Consider the following 20,107-nt stretch of genomic DNA (forward strand, 5'->3'; position numbering starts at 1 on the left):
CAGTTCAGATGCTCAGACCTCTACAAGCAATTATTTATTGCCTTTTTCTTCCTGCCACTCTTCCATGAAGATCAGATTTACGGAGTTCAAAACTTATAGTTGTCCTGTGGACAGATTCTCCTAATTCACCTGAGCTGTGGATCTCTGCAGCTCCTCCAGAGTGACCATGGATCTCTTCTCAGCTTCTCTGATCAGTGCTTCACTTTTCTCATTGCTGGATCTGTCAGTTTGGGTGGATGATGGTCATGTCTTTAGGAAGGTTTGTAGAAACAGTTGTATAATATTTTTTCAGGTTTATTGGTTTTTGGATAATGGATTGATGAAACAGTCTATCTTGGGATGTTTTAATAAAAGCTTGAGATATGTTTTTATAACCGAACCCTGCTTTAAACTTCTTCTCCACTACTTTATCTTTTCTGACCTGTCTGGTGAGTTCCTTCTTGGTCTTTATTATGATGCTGTTTGTTCACTAGTGTTCACTAACAAACCACCGAGGCCTTCATATAACAGCTGTATTTATACTGAGACTAAATTACACACAGCTGCATTAACTCTATTACTTTTGCACATCACAAATTTCAGATTTTTATTTGATTAAAGTTTTAAAAACGATGTATCATTTTCATTTAACTTCACAATTACAGGATTTGGACAATGAAACTGAAACACCTGTCATCATTTTAGTGTGGGATTTTAGATTTCATGGCTAAATTGGAGCAGCCTGGTGTTCAATCTTCATTAATTGCACATTATTGCACCAATAAGAGCTGTAAGAGTGTGAAGGTTCAATTAGCAGGGTAAGAGCACAGTTCTGTTCTAAATATTGCAATGCACACAACATTATGGGAGACATACCAGAGTTCAAAAGAGGACAAATTGTTGGTGCACGTCTTGCTGGAGCATCTGTGACCAAGACAGCAAGTCTTTGTGATGCATCAAGAGCCACGGTATCCAGGGTAACGTCAGCCATCATACCACCAAGAAGGACCAACCACATCCAACAGGATTAACTGTGGATGCTGTAAGAGGAAGCTGTCTGAAAGGGATGTTCGGGTGCTAACCCGGATTGTATCCAAAAACAATAAAACCACGGCTGATCAAATCACGCAGAATTCAATGTGCACCTCAACTCTCCTGTTTCCACCAGAACTGTCCGTCACCACAATCAATTATTGTGCTCTAAAACCAGGTGTTTCAGTTTCATTCTCCAACCTCTGTTTGTGCTACTTTGTGTTGGTTTTATCACTTAAAATCTCAATAAAATACATTTTGTGTTCAAGTGGTATGAATACATTTGCAAGCCACTGTATATTCTTGACGAAATTATGAAAACATTTAGATGGCCTATGTGATTGTGGACTCTAAAGGGTTAAATCATGTCCTGAGTTGCATGACAGCACACATCAACAGGGGACGTCCTGTACGGGTATAAAATATGATATTAGTTTTGCTATCGTTTTCATTGTTCAGTAGAGGTAGGTAGGTTCAGCCTTCTCTCAGAAAAAATGGTTTAACTTGGAGGAAAAATGGTCTTATGATCTTAAGTTGTGACCTTTTTTTATCTTATGAATGCTTGCCTAGATTTTTTTATTTTTTATTTTTATTTTAGTTATATAAAGAACTACAGTAATAGTTTGTATTTTTATCATCAATTTTTTTTTAAAACACTTGAAGACAATACCTTGTTTAAAGTAAAAATGTATAGAAAAGTTTCAAAAATACATTTTATTTAAAACCTTAAGCATAAGGCATGTTATCAGTATCCAAAAAAAACTAATGAAAAACAAATAACTTTTCTTGATTTTTATTTTGTTTTTATTTTAGTTATATAAAGAACTACATTAATGATTTATATGTTAAAAAAATCCAAATTAACAAAGTTTCTATGACTTTTTTTTAGCAAGCAAAAACCAAAAGTTGTTCAAAGTAAAGATAGTATGCATAGTTTTAAAAATGTATCATATTATTAAAAAAAATAAGCATAAAGCATATCATGACTATCCAAAGTAAAGCAATGTCTTTCTTCATTTTTCTGTGTTCTTTTTTTACATATATTATATAATTTAAATACATTGATTGTGTCAAAATGCTGTCATAACTAAAACAATAGAAATAGAAACTATTTTTGGACAAAGTCAGGAAGGTTTATGATTTTTTTTCTTCTCCTTTAAAGTTACTGTTTTGTAGATACACATTTTTAAACATTTCTAAACAGTGATGATATTAACTTAATTTGGCAACACTTTACTTGGATGGTCCATTTGATGATGCTCAACTGAAATCAGCTACCATTCAACTGCATGTCCATTAAATGCAATTGAACTGAAAGGTAAAAGTAAATTATTCTCTATTGAATGGAACCCAACATCCAACTCTAACCCAAACTCTACTCTTAACATTTTAGCATTGGGTTTAGAGTTAGATTTTAGGGTTGATTAATGCTTAAGGTTAGGGTTAAGTGTAGGGTTATGTTCTATTATGTTCTATTTATTAACTGGTTGAGTTGCAGTTAATAGATATTCAGTTGAATGTTAGTTGAGCATCAATGAGGCCATCAAATGGACCATCCAAATAAAGTGTTACCTTTAACTTGTATTCAATGTTTCCTCTGTTCCTCAGGTAAACCAGCTCTTGATCATCATGTCTGATGGAAACGTCTCCTCTGTGAAGAATTTTGTAATCGTGGGATTTCCTGGGCTTCACTCTCGCTACTATGGCTTGGTTTCAGCGCTCATGTTCTTGGTGTACGTGTGCATTTTGCTGGGGAACGGAACATTTCTTCTGTTATTCGCGCGAGAAAAGAGACTGAGAAAACCCATGTATTATATACTGATAAATCTGGCTGTGTGTGATGTTCTGTTCAGCACCACGACTCTCCCCAAGATCATCTCCAGGTATTGGTTCAGCGATGGATACGTCTCGTTCACAGGTTGCTTCGTTCAGATGTATTTCGTGCACTTGTTCGGTTTAGTTAATGGGCTGATATTGGCGGTAATGGCCTTTGATAGATATGTGGCGGTTTGTAATCCCCTCAGATACGCTAATATTGTTAAAGACTCTACGATCTTGATGTTGTGTGTTGTTGCTTGGATGATTCCACAGTCGTGTGTGTTAATGCTGGTCATCAGGGCGTATCCTCTTCCCTACTGTGCTGCTAACACCATTATCCAGTGCTACTGTGATCATGTGGCTATCACAAAGCTAGCATGCACTGATAGAACACCCTATGGGTTTCCCGGTTTTGTTTTCGCAATGGTTTTATTGATAACCCCATTATCTTTTATTTTATTTTCTTATACATCCATTATTATAGCAGTTCTTCGAATCTCCACCAATCAAGAGCGTCTGAAGGCTTTCTCAACCTGCAGCTCTCAGCTCATCATAATCGCCCTCTACTTTTTACCCAGGTGTTTTAATTATATGTACCCATATATTGGTATCAGCTTCAATCCTGACATACAGATACTGATTATTATGTTGTACAGCCACCTGCCACCCATGATCAACCCACTCATCTACTGTTTAAGAGCGAAGGAAGTGAGAGAAGCTTTATTCAAGAGTTTAGAGAAATCAACATTTCATTTTAAGAGAAAAATAAATGCAGATGTGTCGACTATATGCTGATGATTCATGGAAATGTATGTATGGAATTAAATATATATCAAATCATGTAAGCTTAAAAAACTGTTCCTGTGACTGAAATAAAGTTTTACATTATTTTGAGAGCAGTTCATATTATCTTCATTATCTTCATTATCTTCATGTGCCTTACCCAATGTCGCTCATTTCAGTTTCAGACCATCTCTGTATATTTTTAATTTAAATATATCACCAGTAATGATTTAACAATTCCAATAGGTGTCTACAGTTTAAGAATACTGAATAACTTCAAGAGGCTTTTATTTCCATCTGAGTACAAGAGCACAGTGCAACAAGATTGCATTTCCCCAGAACCAACACAGTGCAACATATAACTTAAACACTGCAATTAATATAATAAATAAGGCAGATGTGGAAAAATAAAATTTAACAGACATTACAGTGCAGTATCAACACATTACAGTGAGTCTAAGCGTGTGTTGAGGAGTCTAACTGCCTGGTGGAAGAAGCTGTTGCAGAGTCTGGTAGTTGAGGCTCTGTGTGTTGAGAAGTCTGACTACCTGAGTATTAGGACCAACTGAAGGTCCTAATACTCTATGCCAGTGATTCTTATATTCTAATACAATTTTAATCTCAAATTATAATCCACACACCATCCATGATTAAACTAGAACTTTCAAATATCATCTACAGGGACTCCTATGTGGACCTTGTCCATTTTTTGTATTCTGCAGAATATTGATTATTGTTTCTGACCATAAATAAGGCCAGTCAGAAAGCTTGAGACAAAGGGAACTCTATGGCCACTTGAGAAAGTTCAGGACTGTCTTGTTAGGGTACAAATGCACTGTGGATGGATTTGCGCTCTGCATGGCTAAAATAGATTTGGACAGCTAACTGTTGACTGTTGACTGTCATCAGGGTTTTAATCGGTCAGTGGCGCACCTGTTTTTTACAAGTCCAAAATAGAAACATGCCAGAAATGTACCTAAACATCTTAATAATATTACATAATATAACTCTGATTTTATTTTAACGTCTATTAATCACTGTGACGCACCATGCAGAGGGTGTAAAATAGGATTCTATGCCTTACTTTAAGCCCCCTCCCTCCTTCCCTCCCTCCCTCTTGCCTCTTGGTCATGTGGGATGTATCTGAAAAAATATAAAAGACATGATCCCAGAGCATGGACACACTTGGACATTTCTTATAATGTGCAATGTCAGTTCACAGCACTCTGTAATGTAGATAAGGAGAGATAAAACATACAGTGTTTATTAATTGGCATGCAATTTTATAACTGCGGATTTTCATGGATAATTAATTAATAAGACCATGCAAATGTATGCATTCCATTGCATTTTTTAATTGCATAGTTGCATTGTATTGATTTAGTTTTTATATATTGATTATTTTTATTTTTTAGGAAGATAAGGCGTCCTGAAATGTGATGGCATCTGGAAATGTGACCTTTGTAAAGGACTTTTTTATTGTAGGTTTTCCTGGACTCCCCCCGAGCTACTATGGGCTTGTATCGGGAGTTATGTTTCTGGTTTATTTGTGCATCTTGATGGGAAATGGATTATTTCTTTTTCTCTTTGCGACAGAGAAAAGTCTACATAAACCTGTATATTATACTTTTTTAAGTCTGGTCATATCTGATGTGCTTTTCAGCACAAGCACTTTACCAAAGGCTATAGCTAAGTACTGGTTTCAAGATGGAAGTATTTCGTTTTTGGGATGTTTTATTCAGATGTATTTTGTGCATTATTTAGGAACAGTTAATTCGTTCGTATTGGCGTTAATGTCTATAGATCGATATGTAGCTGTCTGTAAACCCCTTCGGTATCACACCATCATGACCAATAGAAATGTATTCATTCTGAGCCTGATAGCCTGGCTTGTGGCTAACACCTCCCCTTTAATGATGTCCAGCCGAGCTTTTCCTCTCCCTTACTGTGGATCCAACTCAATTCTACAGTGTTACTGTGATCACATATCAATAACTCGACTGGCGTGCACCGACCGAGCTCCGTACTCTGTTCCAGCTCTAATTTCCGCACTGATAGCTCTGCTGGGATCTCTCGCCATCATCATTTTCTCCTATTTCTGCATCGTTATAGAAGTTTTACGCATCTCAAACTCCGGGGGACGTCTAAAAACTCTCTCCACCTGCACCTCTCAGCTGATCATAATCTCTTTATACTTTTTACCCAGGTGTTTTAATTATTTGGCCGCAAATATTGGTCTCACCTTCAATGCTGATTTGCAAATAGCCATTGTCATGTTGTACAGCTTGTTGCCGCCCATGATCAACCCACTGATTTACTGCTTCAGGACGCAAGAGATAAAAAAGATCTTAATGGCAAAATACCAGAAGAATAAAATTAGCTTGCCTTAATAAATAAAAAAATATATTATATTATCATTTTAGTTTAATTTGTATGAACCCAGTTGGAGTCAGTTTCCCCAGACAGGGATTTTGAATGTGTATTTTTTTTTTTTATTAAAAAGGAAAATATAATATACAGCTAGGCTTAATCCATGATGCTTGATTCCAGAACACTATGTACTATATATATTTATATTCAGAAATCACAGGTTGATCCAGTGTCTACACTGAGAAAGATAAATAGATAGACGAATTGTTTTTAGATCAGGGTCATTAATACACAGTTAATTGATTAATCAATTAAGGCCTACATTTTTGCCCGGCTAAGAATTAATATATATTTAATCAGTCGAAAAATAAATATATGACTGTAATCATAAACATAAACATGCAAATTTGTAGGTTTGTAGTTTGGAGTCCACAGCAAAAATTTTGGAATAATTCATTTATAGAATGTATTTGTAGACTGTAAATAATTTAATTTAATGTTTTGTAAATGTAATTTAAAAAATATATGAAAAAAGAATAAAACAGCTCTGTAAAAAATGAAGAGAGCACTTCAGTTTCTGAATCAGTTTCTCTAATTTAACTATTTATAGGTTTATGTTTGAGTAAAATGAACATTGTTGTTTTATTCTATAAACTACAGACAACATTTCTCCCAAATTACAAATAAAAATATTCTCATTTAGAGCATTTATTTACAGAAAATGAGAGAAGTTCATATTCATAAAGTTTTAAGAGTTCAGAAATCAATATTTGGTGGAATAACCCTGTTTTTTAATCACAGTTTTTTTTCATGCATCTTGGCATCATGTTCTCCTCCACCAGTCTTACACACTGCTTTTGGATAACTTTATGCTGCTTTACTCCTGGTGCAGAAATGCAAGCAGTTCAGTTTGGAAACCTCTGGAATATAATCAAGAGGAAGATGGATGATCACAAGCCATGAAACCACCAAACTGAACTGCTTGAATTTTTGCACCAGGAGTAAAGCAGCATAAAGTTATCCAAAAGCAGTGTGTAAGACTGGTGGAGGAGAAAGGAGAACATGATGCCCTGTGATTAAAAGCCACCAGGGTTATTCCACCAAATATTGCTTCCTGAACTCTTAAAACTTGAGTATAAATATGAACTTGTTTTCTTCGCATTATTATTTTAAGGTCTGAAAGCTCTGCATCTTTTTTGTTATTTCAGTCATTTCTCATTTTCTGTAAATAAATGCTCTAAATGAGAATATATTTATTTGTAATTTGGGAGAAATGTTGTCTGTAGTTTTTAGAATAAAACAACAATGTTCATTTTATTCAAACATAAACCTATAAATAGCACAATATAACTATATAGAGCTGTATATATATATTAGTGTATATATTAGACCTTTTAAGCCTTTAATTAAAGTAGTGGACTTCACTTTACTGAGCTTGATTTAGAATAACTGTACAGGGAATACAGTATGAACTTATTATATTACATAATATTACATCTAGAAGAAGGAGCTGGTCTCTAGTGTCATTAAAGAGCATTTATATAGCAGTGTGTTTAGTAGGATTGAGGGAGGGGGGCTCCGTGTGTTGGTACTTTTACTGCTTGTATTAATGGTTGTGTTAAAGAAAGTACAGCTGTTATTATAGGAGTTGTTATAGGAGGCATGGAGGCCTGTCATTGTCATTGGTTTTAAATAAGCTATACTTTTCATTTTCTTTTCTTTCTTTTCCTTTGTTTTTCTTTCTTTTTTTGTGTATGAAAGTTACTTATCTGGAGTTTATTGGGTTTTTAAATGTTGAATCTTGAAATGTATTACATTTATTTTTGCTTTTAAACCATTTAAATCAATTCATTCCAATTTGTACCTTTTCTTTCTTTCTTTCTTTTAATGTTTTAACTGAATCAATATTTTGTGAAACAAGTTTTTTTTTTATAGCAGTGAATCTGCTTACAATCAATTAACATAAAACAATGATGTTCAATTATTAAGTGATTCTAGAAAACATTGTGAAAGTTATGGAAAAGCATGCAAATTACACACACAAAGTCACAGAATTCTTCCTCCTCGGATTTCCAGGAGTTTCTCCGGAATATTATCCAGCGGTTGGTCTTCTCCTCCTCGCCATTTACCTCACCATCGCCTGCGGAAACATTTTCATCATTGCGTTTGTGGCTTATGAGAAAAGCCTCCAAAAACCGACGTATTTAATCTTCTGTAATCTCGCCGCCGTGGATTTCGCTTTCGGAACTGCGACCATGCCCAAAATCATCTCTAAATACCTGCTGAGAGATGAAACCATTTCTTTTCCTGCTTGTTTTATACAGATGTTTTTTATTCATTATTTTGGAACTGTAATCTCTTTTCTTCTGCTTTTAATGGCGATCGATCGATTTATTGCTATCTGTAACCCCCTCAGATACCCTACTATTGTTACAAACCGCTTTGTTGCAGTAACATGTGCAGTATCGTGGATTAGCTGCATCTCCTGGATGACGGTGATAGTTGTAGGGATCGTGGTGGCACCGTTTTGTGACTCTAACGTTGTAACTCAGTGTTTCTGTGATTATAACGCAGTGGCTAAACTGGCCTGTGGTGACGTGAGAGGCCCGAGGCTATTCGCCTTCACCTCGGCGATGATCGTGCTGATAGGATCAGTGGTTTTCATCTTTTTCTCCTACGTTTCCATCATCATAGCCGTCTTTAAAATCTCCAACGCTCAAGGAAAGTACAAAACCTTCTCTACCTGCAGTCCTCAGCTCCTCATCATCTGTCTTTACTTCCTGCCCCGCTGTGCCGTCTACATCGTGGACCTGAAAGTGCAAATGAGCATCGACGCTCGCATTATGATCACTATGTGGTACAGCCTCTTCCCTCCTCTGGTCAATCCCATTATATTCTGCTTCAGAACTAAAGAAATTAGAGAGGTTTTAATGACGAAAATACGAAAAAGAAAAATCAACGATCAGCTGAAAGCTCTTTCAAGCTGAATTCAAATAGAAAAAAAAAAAAAATAATAATAAATAAATAGACACATACACACAGGGCCTATGAAAGATATTCACTCCTTTTGATATAAAATGTTCCCCTTTTATTGCTTTTATATGCAGAATCATGTTCAAGATAATTAAGCGTTTTTTTTTCTTCACAAAAATTATATATAAAAAAGGGATATAGGCATAAATATTCACTCATTCATTATTCCAGTCATTTTTGATATTTGATAACTTTAATAGGTGTAGGATTGATAGATTGATAGAAAATAACGAAACCAAGGTGCATTAAAGGTGTGGTGAATATTTATGCTTTATTATATTTTATTTTATTATTTTTGTATTTACTAGACATTACTTTGTACAAATCTGTTTTTCCTTTGATACTTGTTTTTTATACAATTCATTATTTTTTTTAAAGCAATAAAAGGTGGAAACGGACATTGTTTATATGTTGATAAACACATGGCAAAATATTCCACACCTACTTTTCCTCCCATCTGTCAAATGTCTTTATCAGATGTAATTGTCTTTGTATTTTTGTTTTTAAATATAATAAAAATATATTTAAAAATATATATTTTTTATCTTTTATTTGTTCTCAATTTAGCTTCGTCTTATCTAGAATTTGCTCTGTTGTAAATTTAATGAATCTGTGATACAAAGACAATTGAGTTTTAGGGTAATAGTTATTTAGACATCATTTTTTTAATAATGAAATATATTATCTATCTGATTTATATTGCAGAGGAATGTTAGATAAATTCTATAAACAATAGATGTGTGTGTGTGTTGTCATTGTCCAATGAAAAACAAGTATCTCCATTGTTGACTGTTTTATGTCACTATATAATTTGACAACACACAAACTCTCCCTTACTAATTAGGTTGTAAATGCCTTATAAATCATTAATAATCAGTTATAACACATACATCGAAAGGGCAACAATATAGATGGCTGTGTAATATCGTTCACTATTTAACAAACAACAGGTCATTGTTGTACTTTCTACGTATGTGTTATAACTGATTATTAATGATTTTTAAGGCATTTACAACCTAATTAGTAACCATTAATAAACTAATTGTAAACTATTTGTAAACCCTTTATAAAGGTAGTCTTATTTTAAAGTGGTACCAGTGAGGATGATGTTTTCGTGTGCTTTGGTACTCAGACACATCATCACAATATGCAAATCAATCAATCAATCAATCAATCAATAATACCGCCCCCCTGCTGACAACGTCCAATCATCTGCGTCTCACTGCTATCAAAAGCACACTGCTGCTGCCGCTGCAGCTCAGCCAGCCAGCTCAGCTCTCCCTGCTGCCCCGCCTCTAAACCCATACATCACCCAGTGCTACATTCAAACTACGCATTTTTAAGCCTTTTTTAAATTTCAAATTTCAAATCTTCCATTGTTCTGTAACATGAATTATCTGATACACATACACAGACAGTACTAGTCTAGCACTTGACCTGCAGCATACTAAACTTACTAAGCTTACTAACTAAGAAATTAAGAAAGCTTCAGACAACAACAGTTGTGTTGTTTTATGTTTAATTTTGTGTGCATGTATACAAAAAGTGAATTATCGTTTGTGTCGGGTGAGGAGGGGAGACGGCTGTGTTTTTTTTATTTATTTTATTCTTAGAATTCTTTAAAAAAAAGGTTTAAAAATGACAAAACACAACTTTTGGGTTTTACTTTTAGAGGGGTGCTGGAACTTATTTTAGGGTTGCTTGCAATGCTATTCAATAAATGCATAAATGCATGAATCTAAATACATTTAAATGTACTGTTTTTTTATTATAGTAAATTTTATTTAATTTTTTACAGCATTTGAGTTACGCAAAACAGCATCACAGCATTACACAGCATTACATCAAGTCTTATCTGGTCTCTGGTGTAAAAGAGAAGAGCATTTATATGCTGAAGCTTTTCTGAATCACTCTTAGTTGTGAGCTGTGGGTGAAAGCCTCAGAGCTTTTTTAATTTTTGTACATTTTTTAATAGTATTTCACATTGAGAATCTGCTCTTAAACACACGTGAATGCATGCTTTGCTCTTTTTTTTTAAAGAAATATTCTATAAATCGTCTATTGCCTATTGCTATTAATAATGAATATTGTCTATATAATATTGTATATCTGTATTGTGTATATCATTAATGAAGCATTATAACTGGCTATAACACTTAATTATTTGATTAGATGAGTGCAATTATACCAGACCGCATTTTAACACTGTTAAAGTTGTGATAACATGAACAAAAACAGCAATTCCACCACAGTTACAGAATTCACCCTGCTTGGATTTCCTGGAGTCCCTCTGGAGTTTTACCCAGCTGTTGGACTTCTTCTTCTCCTCATTTATCTTATACTTGCAGGAGGAAATCTTTTCATCATTGCATTTGTGTTCTATGAAAAAAACCTCCAAAAACCTGCGTATTTAATCTTCTGTAATCTCGCCGCCGTGGATTTCGCTTTCGGAACTGCGACCATGCCCAAACTCATCTCTAAATACCTGCTGAGAGATGAAATCATGCCATTCTACGCTTGTTTTATACAAATGTTTTTTATCCACTATTTAGGAACCGTCACATCTTTTATTTTGCTTCTAATGGCGATTGATCGATTTGTTGCTATCTGCAACCCCCTCAGATATCCATCCATCGTTACGAACCAATCAGCTTCAGTTATATGTTTAATATCCTGGGTGATCCCGGTCTCTTGGGTGACTGTGATAGTCCACCAAAACATAACTTTATCCTTCTGCAACTCCAATGTGATTTCCCACTGTTATTGTGACCGAACCTCCATAGCTAGGCTGTCCTGTAGTGATGTGACGCTTTCAAACACATTTTCCCTCACTGTGGCTTTGATCGTGCTTTTAGGACCCCTCGCGTTTATTATATTCTCCTACGTTTCCATCATCATAGCCGTCTTTAAAATCTCCAACGCTCAAGGAAAGTACAAAACCTTCTCCACGTGCAGTCCTCAGCTCCTCATCATATGTCTTTACTTCCTGCCCCGCTGTGCCGTCTACATCGTGGACCTGAAAGTGCAAATGAGCATCGACGCTCGCATTATGATCACTATGTGGTACAGCCTCTTCCCTCCTCTGGTCAATCCCATTATATTCTGCTTCAGAACTAAAGAAATTAGAGAGGTTTTAATGACAAAAATACGAAAAAGAAAAATCAACGATCAGCTGAAAGCTCTTTCAAGCTGAATTCAAATAGAAAAAAAAAAATAATAATAATAAATAAATAGACACATACACACAGGGCCTATGAAAGATAATCACTCCTTTTGATATAAAATTTTCCCCTTTTATTGCTTTTATATGCAGAATCATGTTCAAGATAATTAAGCGTTTTTTTTTTCTTCACAAAAATTATATATAAAAAAGGGATATAGGCATAAATATTCACTCATTCATTATTCCAGTCATTTTTGATATTTGATAACTTTAATAGGTGTAGGATTGATAGATTGATAGAAAATAACGAAACCAAGGTGCATTAAAGGTGTGGTGAATATTTATGCTTTATTATATTTTATTTTATTATTTTTGTATTTACTAGACATTACTTTGTACAAATCTGTTTTTCCTTTGATACTTGTTTTTTATACAATTCATTATTTTTTTAAAAGCAATAAAAGGTGGAAACGGACATTGTTTATATGTTGATAAACACATGGCAAAATATTCCACACCTACTTTTCCTACCATCTGTCAAATGTCTTTATCAGATGTAATTGTCTTTGTATTTTTGTTTTTAAATATAATAAAAATATATTTAAAAATATATATTTTTTATCTTTTATTTGTTCTCAATTTAGCTTCGTCTTATCTAGAATTTGCTCTGTTGTAAATTTAATGAATCTGTGATACAAAGACAGTTGAGTTTTAGGGTAATAGTTATTTAGACATCATGAAATATATTATCTATCTGATTTATATTGCAGAGGAATGTTAGATAAATTCTATAAACAATAGATGTGTGTAGGATTAGGCTAAATTAAGGGTTAGGATTTGAATTGAGGTTAATGTTACAATTAGGATTAGGGCTAGATTCAGGGTTAGGATTTAGATTGAGGTTAAAGCTACACTTAAGATTATGACCAGATTCAGGGTTTAGGATTCGGACTGAAGTCAAGGCAACAATTAGGATTAGGGCCAGATTGAGGGTTCGGATTTAGATTGAGGTTAAGATTAAAGTTAAGATTAGTGTGTTGTCATTGTCCAATGAAAAACAAGTATCTCCATTGTTGACTGTTTTATGTCACAATATAATTTGACAACACACAAACTCTCCCTTACTAATTAGGTTGTAAATGCCTTATAAATCATTAATAATCAGTTATAACACATACATCGAAAGGGCAACAATATAGATGGCTGTGGGTTCACTATTTAACAAACAACAGGTCATTGTTGTACTTTCTACGTATGTGTTATAACTGATTATTAATGATTTTTAAGGCATTTACAACCTAATTAGTAACCATTAATAAACTAATTGTAAACTATTTGTAAACCCTTTATAAAGGTAGTCTTATTTTAAAGTGGTACCAGTGAGGATGATGTTTTCGTGTGCTTTGGTACTCAGACACATCATCACAATATGCAAATCAATCAATCAATCAATCAATCAATAATACCGCCCCCCTGCTGACAACGTCCAATCATCTGCGTCTCACTGCTATCAAAAGCACACTGCTGCTGCCGCTGCAGCTCAGCCAGCCAGCTCAGCTCTCCCTGCTGCCCCGCCTCTAAACCCATACATCACCCAGTGCTACATTCAAACTACGCATTTTTAAGCCTTTTTTAAATTTCAAATTTCAAATCTTCCATTGTTCTGTAACATGAATTATCTGATACACATACACAGACAGTACTAGTCTAGCACTTGACCTGCAGCATACTAAACTTACTAAGCTTACTAACTAAGAAATTAAGAAAGCTTCAGACAACAACAGTTGTGTTGTTTTATGTTTAATTATGTGTGCATGTATACAAAAAGTGAATTATCGTTTGTGTCGGGTGAGGAGGGGAGACGGCTGTATTTTATTTATTTATTTTATTCTTAGAATTCTTTAAAAAAAGGTTTAAAAATGACAAAACACAACTTTTGGGTTTTACTTTTAGAGGGGTGCTGGAACTTATTTTAGGGTTGCTTGCAATGCTATTCAATAAATGCATAAATGCATGAATCTAAATACATTTAAATGTACTGTTTTTTTATTATATTAAATTTTATTTTATTTTTTACAGCATTTGAGTTAACAAGCTGGAGCTAAGCGTGCATACGTGCGACTGGGCATGAGAACGCAAAACAGCATCACAGCATTACACAGCATTACATCAAGTTTTATCTGGTCTCTGGTGTAAAAGAGAAGAGCATTTATATGCTGAAGCTTTTCTGAATCACTCTTAGTTGTGAGCTGTGGGTGAAAGCCTCAGAGCTTTTTAAATTTTTGTACATTTTTTAATAGTATTTCACATTGAGAATCTGCTCTTAAACACACGTGAATGCATGCTTTGCTCTTTTTTTTAAAGAAATATTCTATAAATCGTCTATTGCCTATTGCTATTAATAATGAATATTGTCTATATAATATTGTATATCTGTATTGTGTATATCATTAATGAAGCATTATAACTGGCTATAACACTTAATTATTTGATTAGATGAGTGCAATTATACCAGACCGCATTTTAACACTGTTAAAGTTGTGATAACATGAACAAAAACAGCAATTCCACCACAGTTACAGAATTCACCCTGCTTGGATTTCCTGGAGTCCCTCTGAAGTTTTACCCAGCTGTTGGACTTCTTCTTCTCCTCGTTTATCTTATACTTGCAGGAGGAAATCTTTTCATCATTGCATTTGTGTTCTATGAAAAAAACCTCCAAAAACCTGCGTATTTAATCTTCTGTAATCTCGCCGCCGTGGATTTCGCTTTCGGAACTGCGACCATGCCCAAACTCATCTCTAAATACCTGCTGAGAGATGAAATCATGCCATTCTACGCTTGTTTTATACAAATGTTTTTTATCCACTATTTAGGAACCGTCACATCTTTTATTTTGCTTGTAATGGCGATTGATCGATTTGTTGCTATCTGCAACCCCCTCAGATATCCATCCATCGTTACGAACCAATCAGCTTCAGTTATATGTTTAATATCCTGGGTGATCCCGGTCTCTTGGGTGACCGTGATAGTCCACCAAAACATAACTTTATCCTTCTGCAACTCCAATGTGATTTCCCACTGTTTTTGTGACCGAACCTCCATAGCTAGGCTGTCCTGTAGTGATGTGACGCTTTCAAACACATTTTCCCTCACTGTGGCTTTGATCGTGCTTTTAGGACCCCTCGCGTTTATTATATTCTCCTACGTTTCCATCATCATAGCCGTCTTTAAAATCTCCAACGCTCAAGGAAAGTACAAAACCTTCTCCACGTGCAGTCCTCAGCTCCTCATCATCTGTCTTTACTTCCTGCCCAGGTGTACTGTGTATGTGCTGGACGTTACAGTGCAAATGAAAATCGACGCTCGCATCATGATCGTTATTTGGTACAGCCTCTTTCCTCCACTCGTGAATCCCATAATATTCTGCTTCAGAACGAAAGAAATCCGAGAAGCAGTTTTGGTAAAATACGGAAAAAGAAAGATCAGCGACAAACAAACAGCTCTTTCAGGCTGAGAGTTATTAGAAGACCTGAATATCTGAATATCTGTATCTGTAAATTTATATATATATATATATTTATGGATTTATATATGTATAAATATATATATATATATATATATATATATATATATATATATATATATATATTTATAGGTGTGTGTTAAGCTTTTGCTGCTTTTGTTTGTTAAAAGTAAAGTTTTTGCATTTTTATTTAATTCTCATTGTTTTTTTTTTGTAACAATACATGAATATTAAACTTAAACTTTACGTTTTCTTCTTATTGTGAATTTAAATATAACTGTGTAAATGTTTACCTTGAATTTAAGTTTAAGTATTTAAGTCTCAAGAGTTTATTTAAAGAAGAAATCTGGTGTGATATAACTTAATAAAAAAACAGTGGAAAAACCATCACTGATTGGTGGAAACTTCACACTAGACCTCGAGCAGTTTGGACTGTGTGTCTCTTCACTCTTCCTCCAGACTCTGATCTCTAGATTTGCTTTAAATATAATGTAAAATTTACTGATGATCAGTGATGGTTTAATGGAGAGTCATGTCTGTCATCTGCTGCTGTTGATCCACTGTGTTCTATTATAAAGTCTAAAGTCAGTGCAGTTTTGTTTTCCCACAAAATCTTACAGCACTTCATGCTTTTTCCCTCTTTTCAAAGTTTTATGGAGTTGTGGATTTCATTTTCCAGCAGGACTTGGCCTATAAATATATATATATATATATATATATATTTCATTGGTTGTAAGCTTCATAATCATCAACAATAAAAGAAATAAACGCTTAAAATAGATCACTCTGTGTTTAATACATCTAAATAATATATGAGTTGCACATTTTGAACTGAATTACTGAAATAAAGTAACTTTTTAATGATATATATATATTTTTAAGAGATTCACTATTATATTAGGAATGAAGTAAAGTTTACTAAAAGAAAGGATTGACTGAAGTTCAGTTCACTTATTTACTCTGTGTAACTCTATTTAAGTCTTGAAACCAAGTTGAAGTTACTTAAATTTATCTGAAATTAAATGTATTTAAAAAAAGCAAATGCAGAAAGTTGCGAAACTTTTTTTAGGTAAATTTTACTCATCATTTTTTTTTTCAGTGCAAGAGAAAAAAGGAAACAAGATAAAGTATTACATGTATTACATCAAGGACATGGCTGGTCTCTGGTGTCATGGCAGATCATTTATAAACTTGTTCATTCGGAAGTTGATCTCAGTCTTAGTTCACAAGCTCTCACTGTTTTAATATTCTGTATGTGAAATATATTTCTTAAGTTACTTAAGCTTAAACTACAGCTCATCTTTAACACATGTGGATTCAGAGAAGTATGTGTTTATGCATAGAATAATTATTAAATTTGTATTTGATTTAAAATGTAAGACTGGCTTAAAAAAATACTGTATTTCTTCTTCCAGGTTGTTCATTTTGAAAACAATGAATTATATGAATGTATAACATGGACAAATATAGCAATTCCACCACTGTTACAGAATTCTTTCTAACTGGATTTCCAGGAGTTTCTCCAGAGTTTTATCCAGCAGTTGGACTTCTTCTTCTTTTTATTTATCTTGTCCTTGCATTGGGAAACATTTTCACCATTGCATTTGTGTTCTATGAAAAAAATCTCCAAAAACCAGTTTATTTAATCTTCTGTAATTTGGCCGCGGTGGATTTTGCTTTTGGAACTGCGACCATGCCTAAAATTGTCGGTAAATATCTGATAAGCGATGACAACATTTCATTTTATGCTTGTTTCATTCAAATGTATTTAATTCATTATTTAGGAACTGTCACTTCCTTCCTGCTGCTTGTAATGGCGATTGATCGATTTATTGCTATCTGTAACCCCCTCAGATACCCGACGATCGTTACGAACCAATCAGCTGCAGTTATATGTTTGATATTTTGGATTTTTCCCGGATTATGGATGGTTTTAATCGTTTATCAGTCGATATCTTTACCCTACTGCAACTCCAACATCATCCAGCACTGCTTCTGTGACCGAACTTCAATAACTAAACTGGCCTGTAGTGATATAACCGTTCCACAGACGTACGCCTTCGTTGGGGCAATGGTGACACTGTTAGGACCGCTCGCATTCATCCTATCATCCTACGTTTCCATCATTATAGCCGTCTTTAAAATCTCCAACGCTCAAGGAAAGTACAAAACCTTCTCCACATGCAGTCCTCAGCTCCTCATCATCTGTCTTTACTATCTCCCGAGATGTGCCGTCTATGTGCTGGATGTTACAGTGCAAATGAAAATCGACGCTCGCATCATGATCGTTATTTGGTACAGCCTCTTTCCTCCGCTGGTGAATCCCATGATTTTCTGCTTTAGAACTAAAGAAATCCGAGAAGCTTTCTTGATGAAATTAAGAAAAAGTAAGATCAGCCACAAACGGACAGCTCCTTCAGGATGAGAATTATTCTTATTCTTCACTAAATAAGAACGAGAATTTGTCAGATTTCTACATTTGTCTTGTTCCGTAACTCAAAAAAAAAAAAGAAATCTAGATATATGTGGTATATGTGGTATATTAGGTGTGTCTTACATTGTGTAAAAAAAAAGTTATCCTTGTAAATCTAAAAGGTTAAACTAAATGTTTTTTGTGTGTCTTCTTAGTTAGTATAATTACATTTTGTTAAATTTGCTTATATCGAGATACACTTATGGTTTTGCTTCATCTGTATTTTTTTTTTTTTTTTTTTTTGGAGATATAAGGTTTTGTTTCAATAGTGATGATGAGCCATCCTGGAATGGCAAGACTTGAGTTTTTTAAAATCTTTTATCTTGAGATAAAAATATGGACATATATACGGATAAATATGGATATATATATATACAGCTCTGAAAAAAAAATATTTTGCTATTATATAGATATATATTTGAGCAAAATGAACATTGTTGTTTTATTCTATAAACTACAGACAACATTTCTCCTAAATTCCAAATATCACAGTTTTTTATGCATCTTGGCATCATGTTCTCCTCCTCCACCAGTCTTACACACTGCTTTTGGATAACTTTATGCTGCTTTACTCCTGGTGCAAAAATGAATTCAAGCAGTTCAGTTTGGTGGTTTGATGGTTTGTGATCATCCATCTTCCTCTTGACTATATTCCAGTTTTTCAATTTGGAAAATATATGTTTTACCTGGAAACTCAATGGAAACATAGCATAAAAACTTGCATAAAAGCATAAAAAGTGAAATATTACTTATTTTAACCATTTAAGTCCAGAAATCCTTGCTTATATGGAAATGTAGTGGTCATGAAAGCTTCCAATTTTTAGATTGTTTTACATATCAGAAAATAAATGCTGAAAATAATGTATACTTCAATCTCAGGTGCAAATATTGTTAGTTTATGGCAAATACAGCAAATAATGGCCTTGTTGTTACAATACTTAATATCCTTTAAGCTCCTTAATTAAGTATATCCACAGTAAGTCCACAAATTTGTGTTTTATGTGTTTAATTAAATCATTAGAATGAAATAATCATTTTAATGTTTTTTTTAATTGTTATTTTTATTTGTTATTTCTTATGTATGACTGTTATATACTGAATATTATTGATAATCTGCGGTGTGATTTAAAGTGTAAAGGCCGTTCATGATCAGAAACTCAGAAACCATCAATCCTGACTGAACTGGAGATGATTAGTAAAGAAGAATGATCCAAAATACCTTCAACCAGAAGCCAGACTCTGATTGGAAGCTATAGGAAGAGTTTAGAGGCTGTTGTGTTATTTCTACAAAAGGAGGATCTACTAAATATTGATCATTGACATTTTTCTGTTTATGCACCTGCCTAATTTAGTGTAAATATATATTGCATAATTTCTATAAATCCTATAACTTCATTTAACTTCTCAGATATCACACTGTGTTCATCTGATATATGATATATGCTATATAATTTCACTGAAATCGCTGATCTGAACAACCAATGATTTATAATAAAGGAAAATCAAGAAAATGATCAGTTTATAATTTATTAAGTAGTTTATTTTTTTATTAATATCTTTAATTTAATTTCCTTTTAGTTGCAACTGTTAAAGCTCCCAAATGGAGAGCACTGTTTTTATTTTTATGTAATTTTTCTCATTCTAATTGCAAACCAACCAACAATGTCCATGTCTGTGTGTGTGTGTGTGTGTGTGTGTGTGTGTGTGTGTGTGTGTGTGTGTATAGTCAGTGGGAAGGGGGTGTGTTTTTCCACTGACTTCCAAACCTGTATAAATAGAAGCCAAACAACCACTTTACTAGAGGACTTTTACCATGTGATATAGGCTTAAGACCTGCTTTAGTTCATTTTTAATTAATTAACACCCAGAATATAAGAAATCGATCATTTTAAAACACTTTACCTGTTCAGATTTGATATTTCCAGGTTTT

The 20,107-nt window shown here is 33.9% G+C and overlaps 6 protein-coding genes across 6 annotated transcripts; all 6 read left to right on the forward strand.

Annotated features, from left to right (window-relative positions):
- The first annotated feature begins 2,623 nt into the window (after positions 1-2,623).
- Positions 2,624-3,682, forward strand: LOC111192144 (olfactory receptor 2AT4-like). The gene has a single exon (XM_049467062.1). It carries the CDS (start codon positions 2,641-2,643, stop codon positions 3,622-3,624), a length of 984 nt encoding a protein of 327 aa, XP_049323019.1. The 5' UTR covers positions 2,624-2,640; the 3' UTR covers positions 3,625-3,682.
- A 1,269-nt stretch (positions 3,683-4,951) lies between these two features.
- On the forward strand, positions 4,952-6,523 carry LOC103042637 (olfactory receptor 2AT4-like). Its single transcript, XM_022668786.2, has one exon. It carries the CDS (start codon positions 5,052-5,054, stop codon positions 6,000-6,002), a length of 951 nt encoding a protein of 316 aa, XP_022524507.2. The 5' UTR covers positions 4,952-5,051; the 3' UTR covers positions 6,003-6,523.
- Positions 6,524-7,383: 860 nt separating this feature from the next.
- On the forward strand, positions 7,384-9,011 carry LOC103042325 (olfactory receptor 1500-like). The gene has a single exon (XM_007258542.4). The coding sequence runs from the start codon at positions 7,998-8,000 to the stop codon at positions 8,967-8,969; it is 972 nt and encodes a 323-aa protein (XP_007258604.3). The 5' UTR covers positions 7,384-7,997; the 3' UTR covers positions 8,970-9,011.
- A 1,987-nt stretch (positions 9,012-10,998) lies between these two features.
- Positions 10,999-12,688, forward strand: LOC125782592 (olfactory receptor 2AT4-like). The gene has a single exon (XM_049467066.1). The coding sequence runs from the start codon at positions 11,240-11,242 to the stop codon at positions 12,206-12,208; it is 969 nt and encodes a 322-aa protein (XP_049323023.1). The 5' UTR covers positions 10,999-11,239; the 3' UTR covers positions 12,209-12,688.
- A 1,859-nt stretch (positions 12,689-14,547) lies between these two features.
- LOC103041403 (olfactory receptor 2AT4-like) lies at positions 14,548-15,757 on the forward strand. Its single transcript, XM_007258539.4, has one exon. The coding sequence runs from the start codon at positions 14,727-14,729 to the stop codon at positions 15,693-15,695; it is 969 nt and encodes a 322-aa protein (XP_007258601.3). The 5' UTR covers positions 14,548-14,726; the 3' UTR covers positions 15,696-15,757.
- Positions 15,758-16,913: 1,156 nt separating this feature from the next.
- Positions 16,914-18,541, forward strand: LOC103041707 (olfactory receptor 2AT4-like). Its single transcript, XM_049467063.1, has one exon. It carries the CDS (start codon positions 17,152-17,154, stop codon positions 18,127-18,129), a length of 978 nt encoding a protein of 325 aa, XP_049323020.1. The 5' UTR covers positions 16,914-17,151; the 3' UTR covers positions 18,130-18,541.
- The last annotated feature ends 1,566 nt before the right edge of the window (positions 18,542-20,107 follow it).

This window comes from Astyanax mexicanus, chromosome 18, assembly GCF_023375975.1.
Source record: "Astyanax mexicanus isolate ESR-SI-001 chromosome 18, AstMex3_surface, whole genome shotgun sequence".
NCBI classification, from domain to species: Eukaryota; Metazoa; Chordata; class Actinopteri; order Characiformes; family Acestrorhamphidae; genus Astyanax; species Astyanax mexicanus.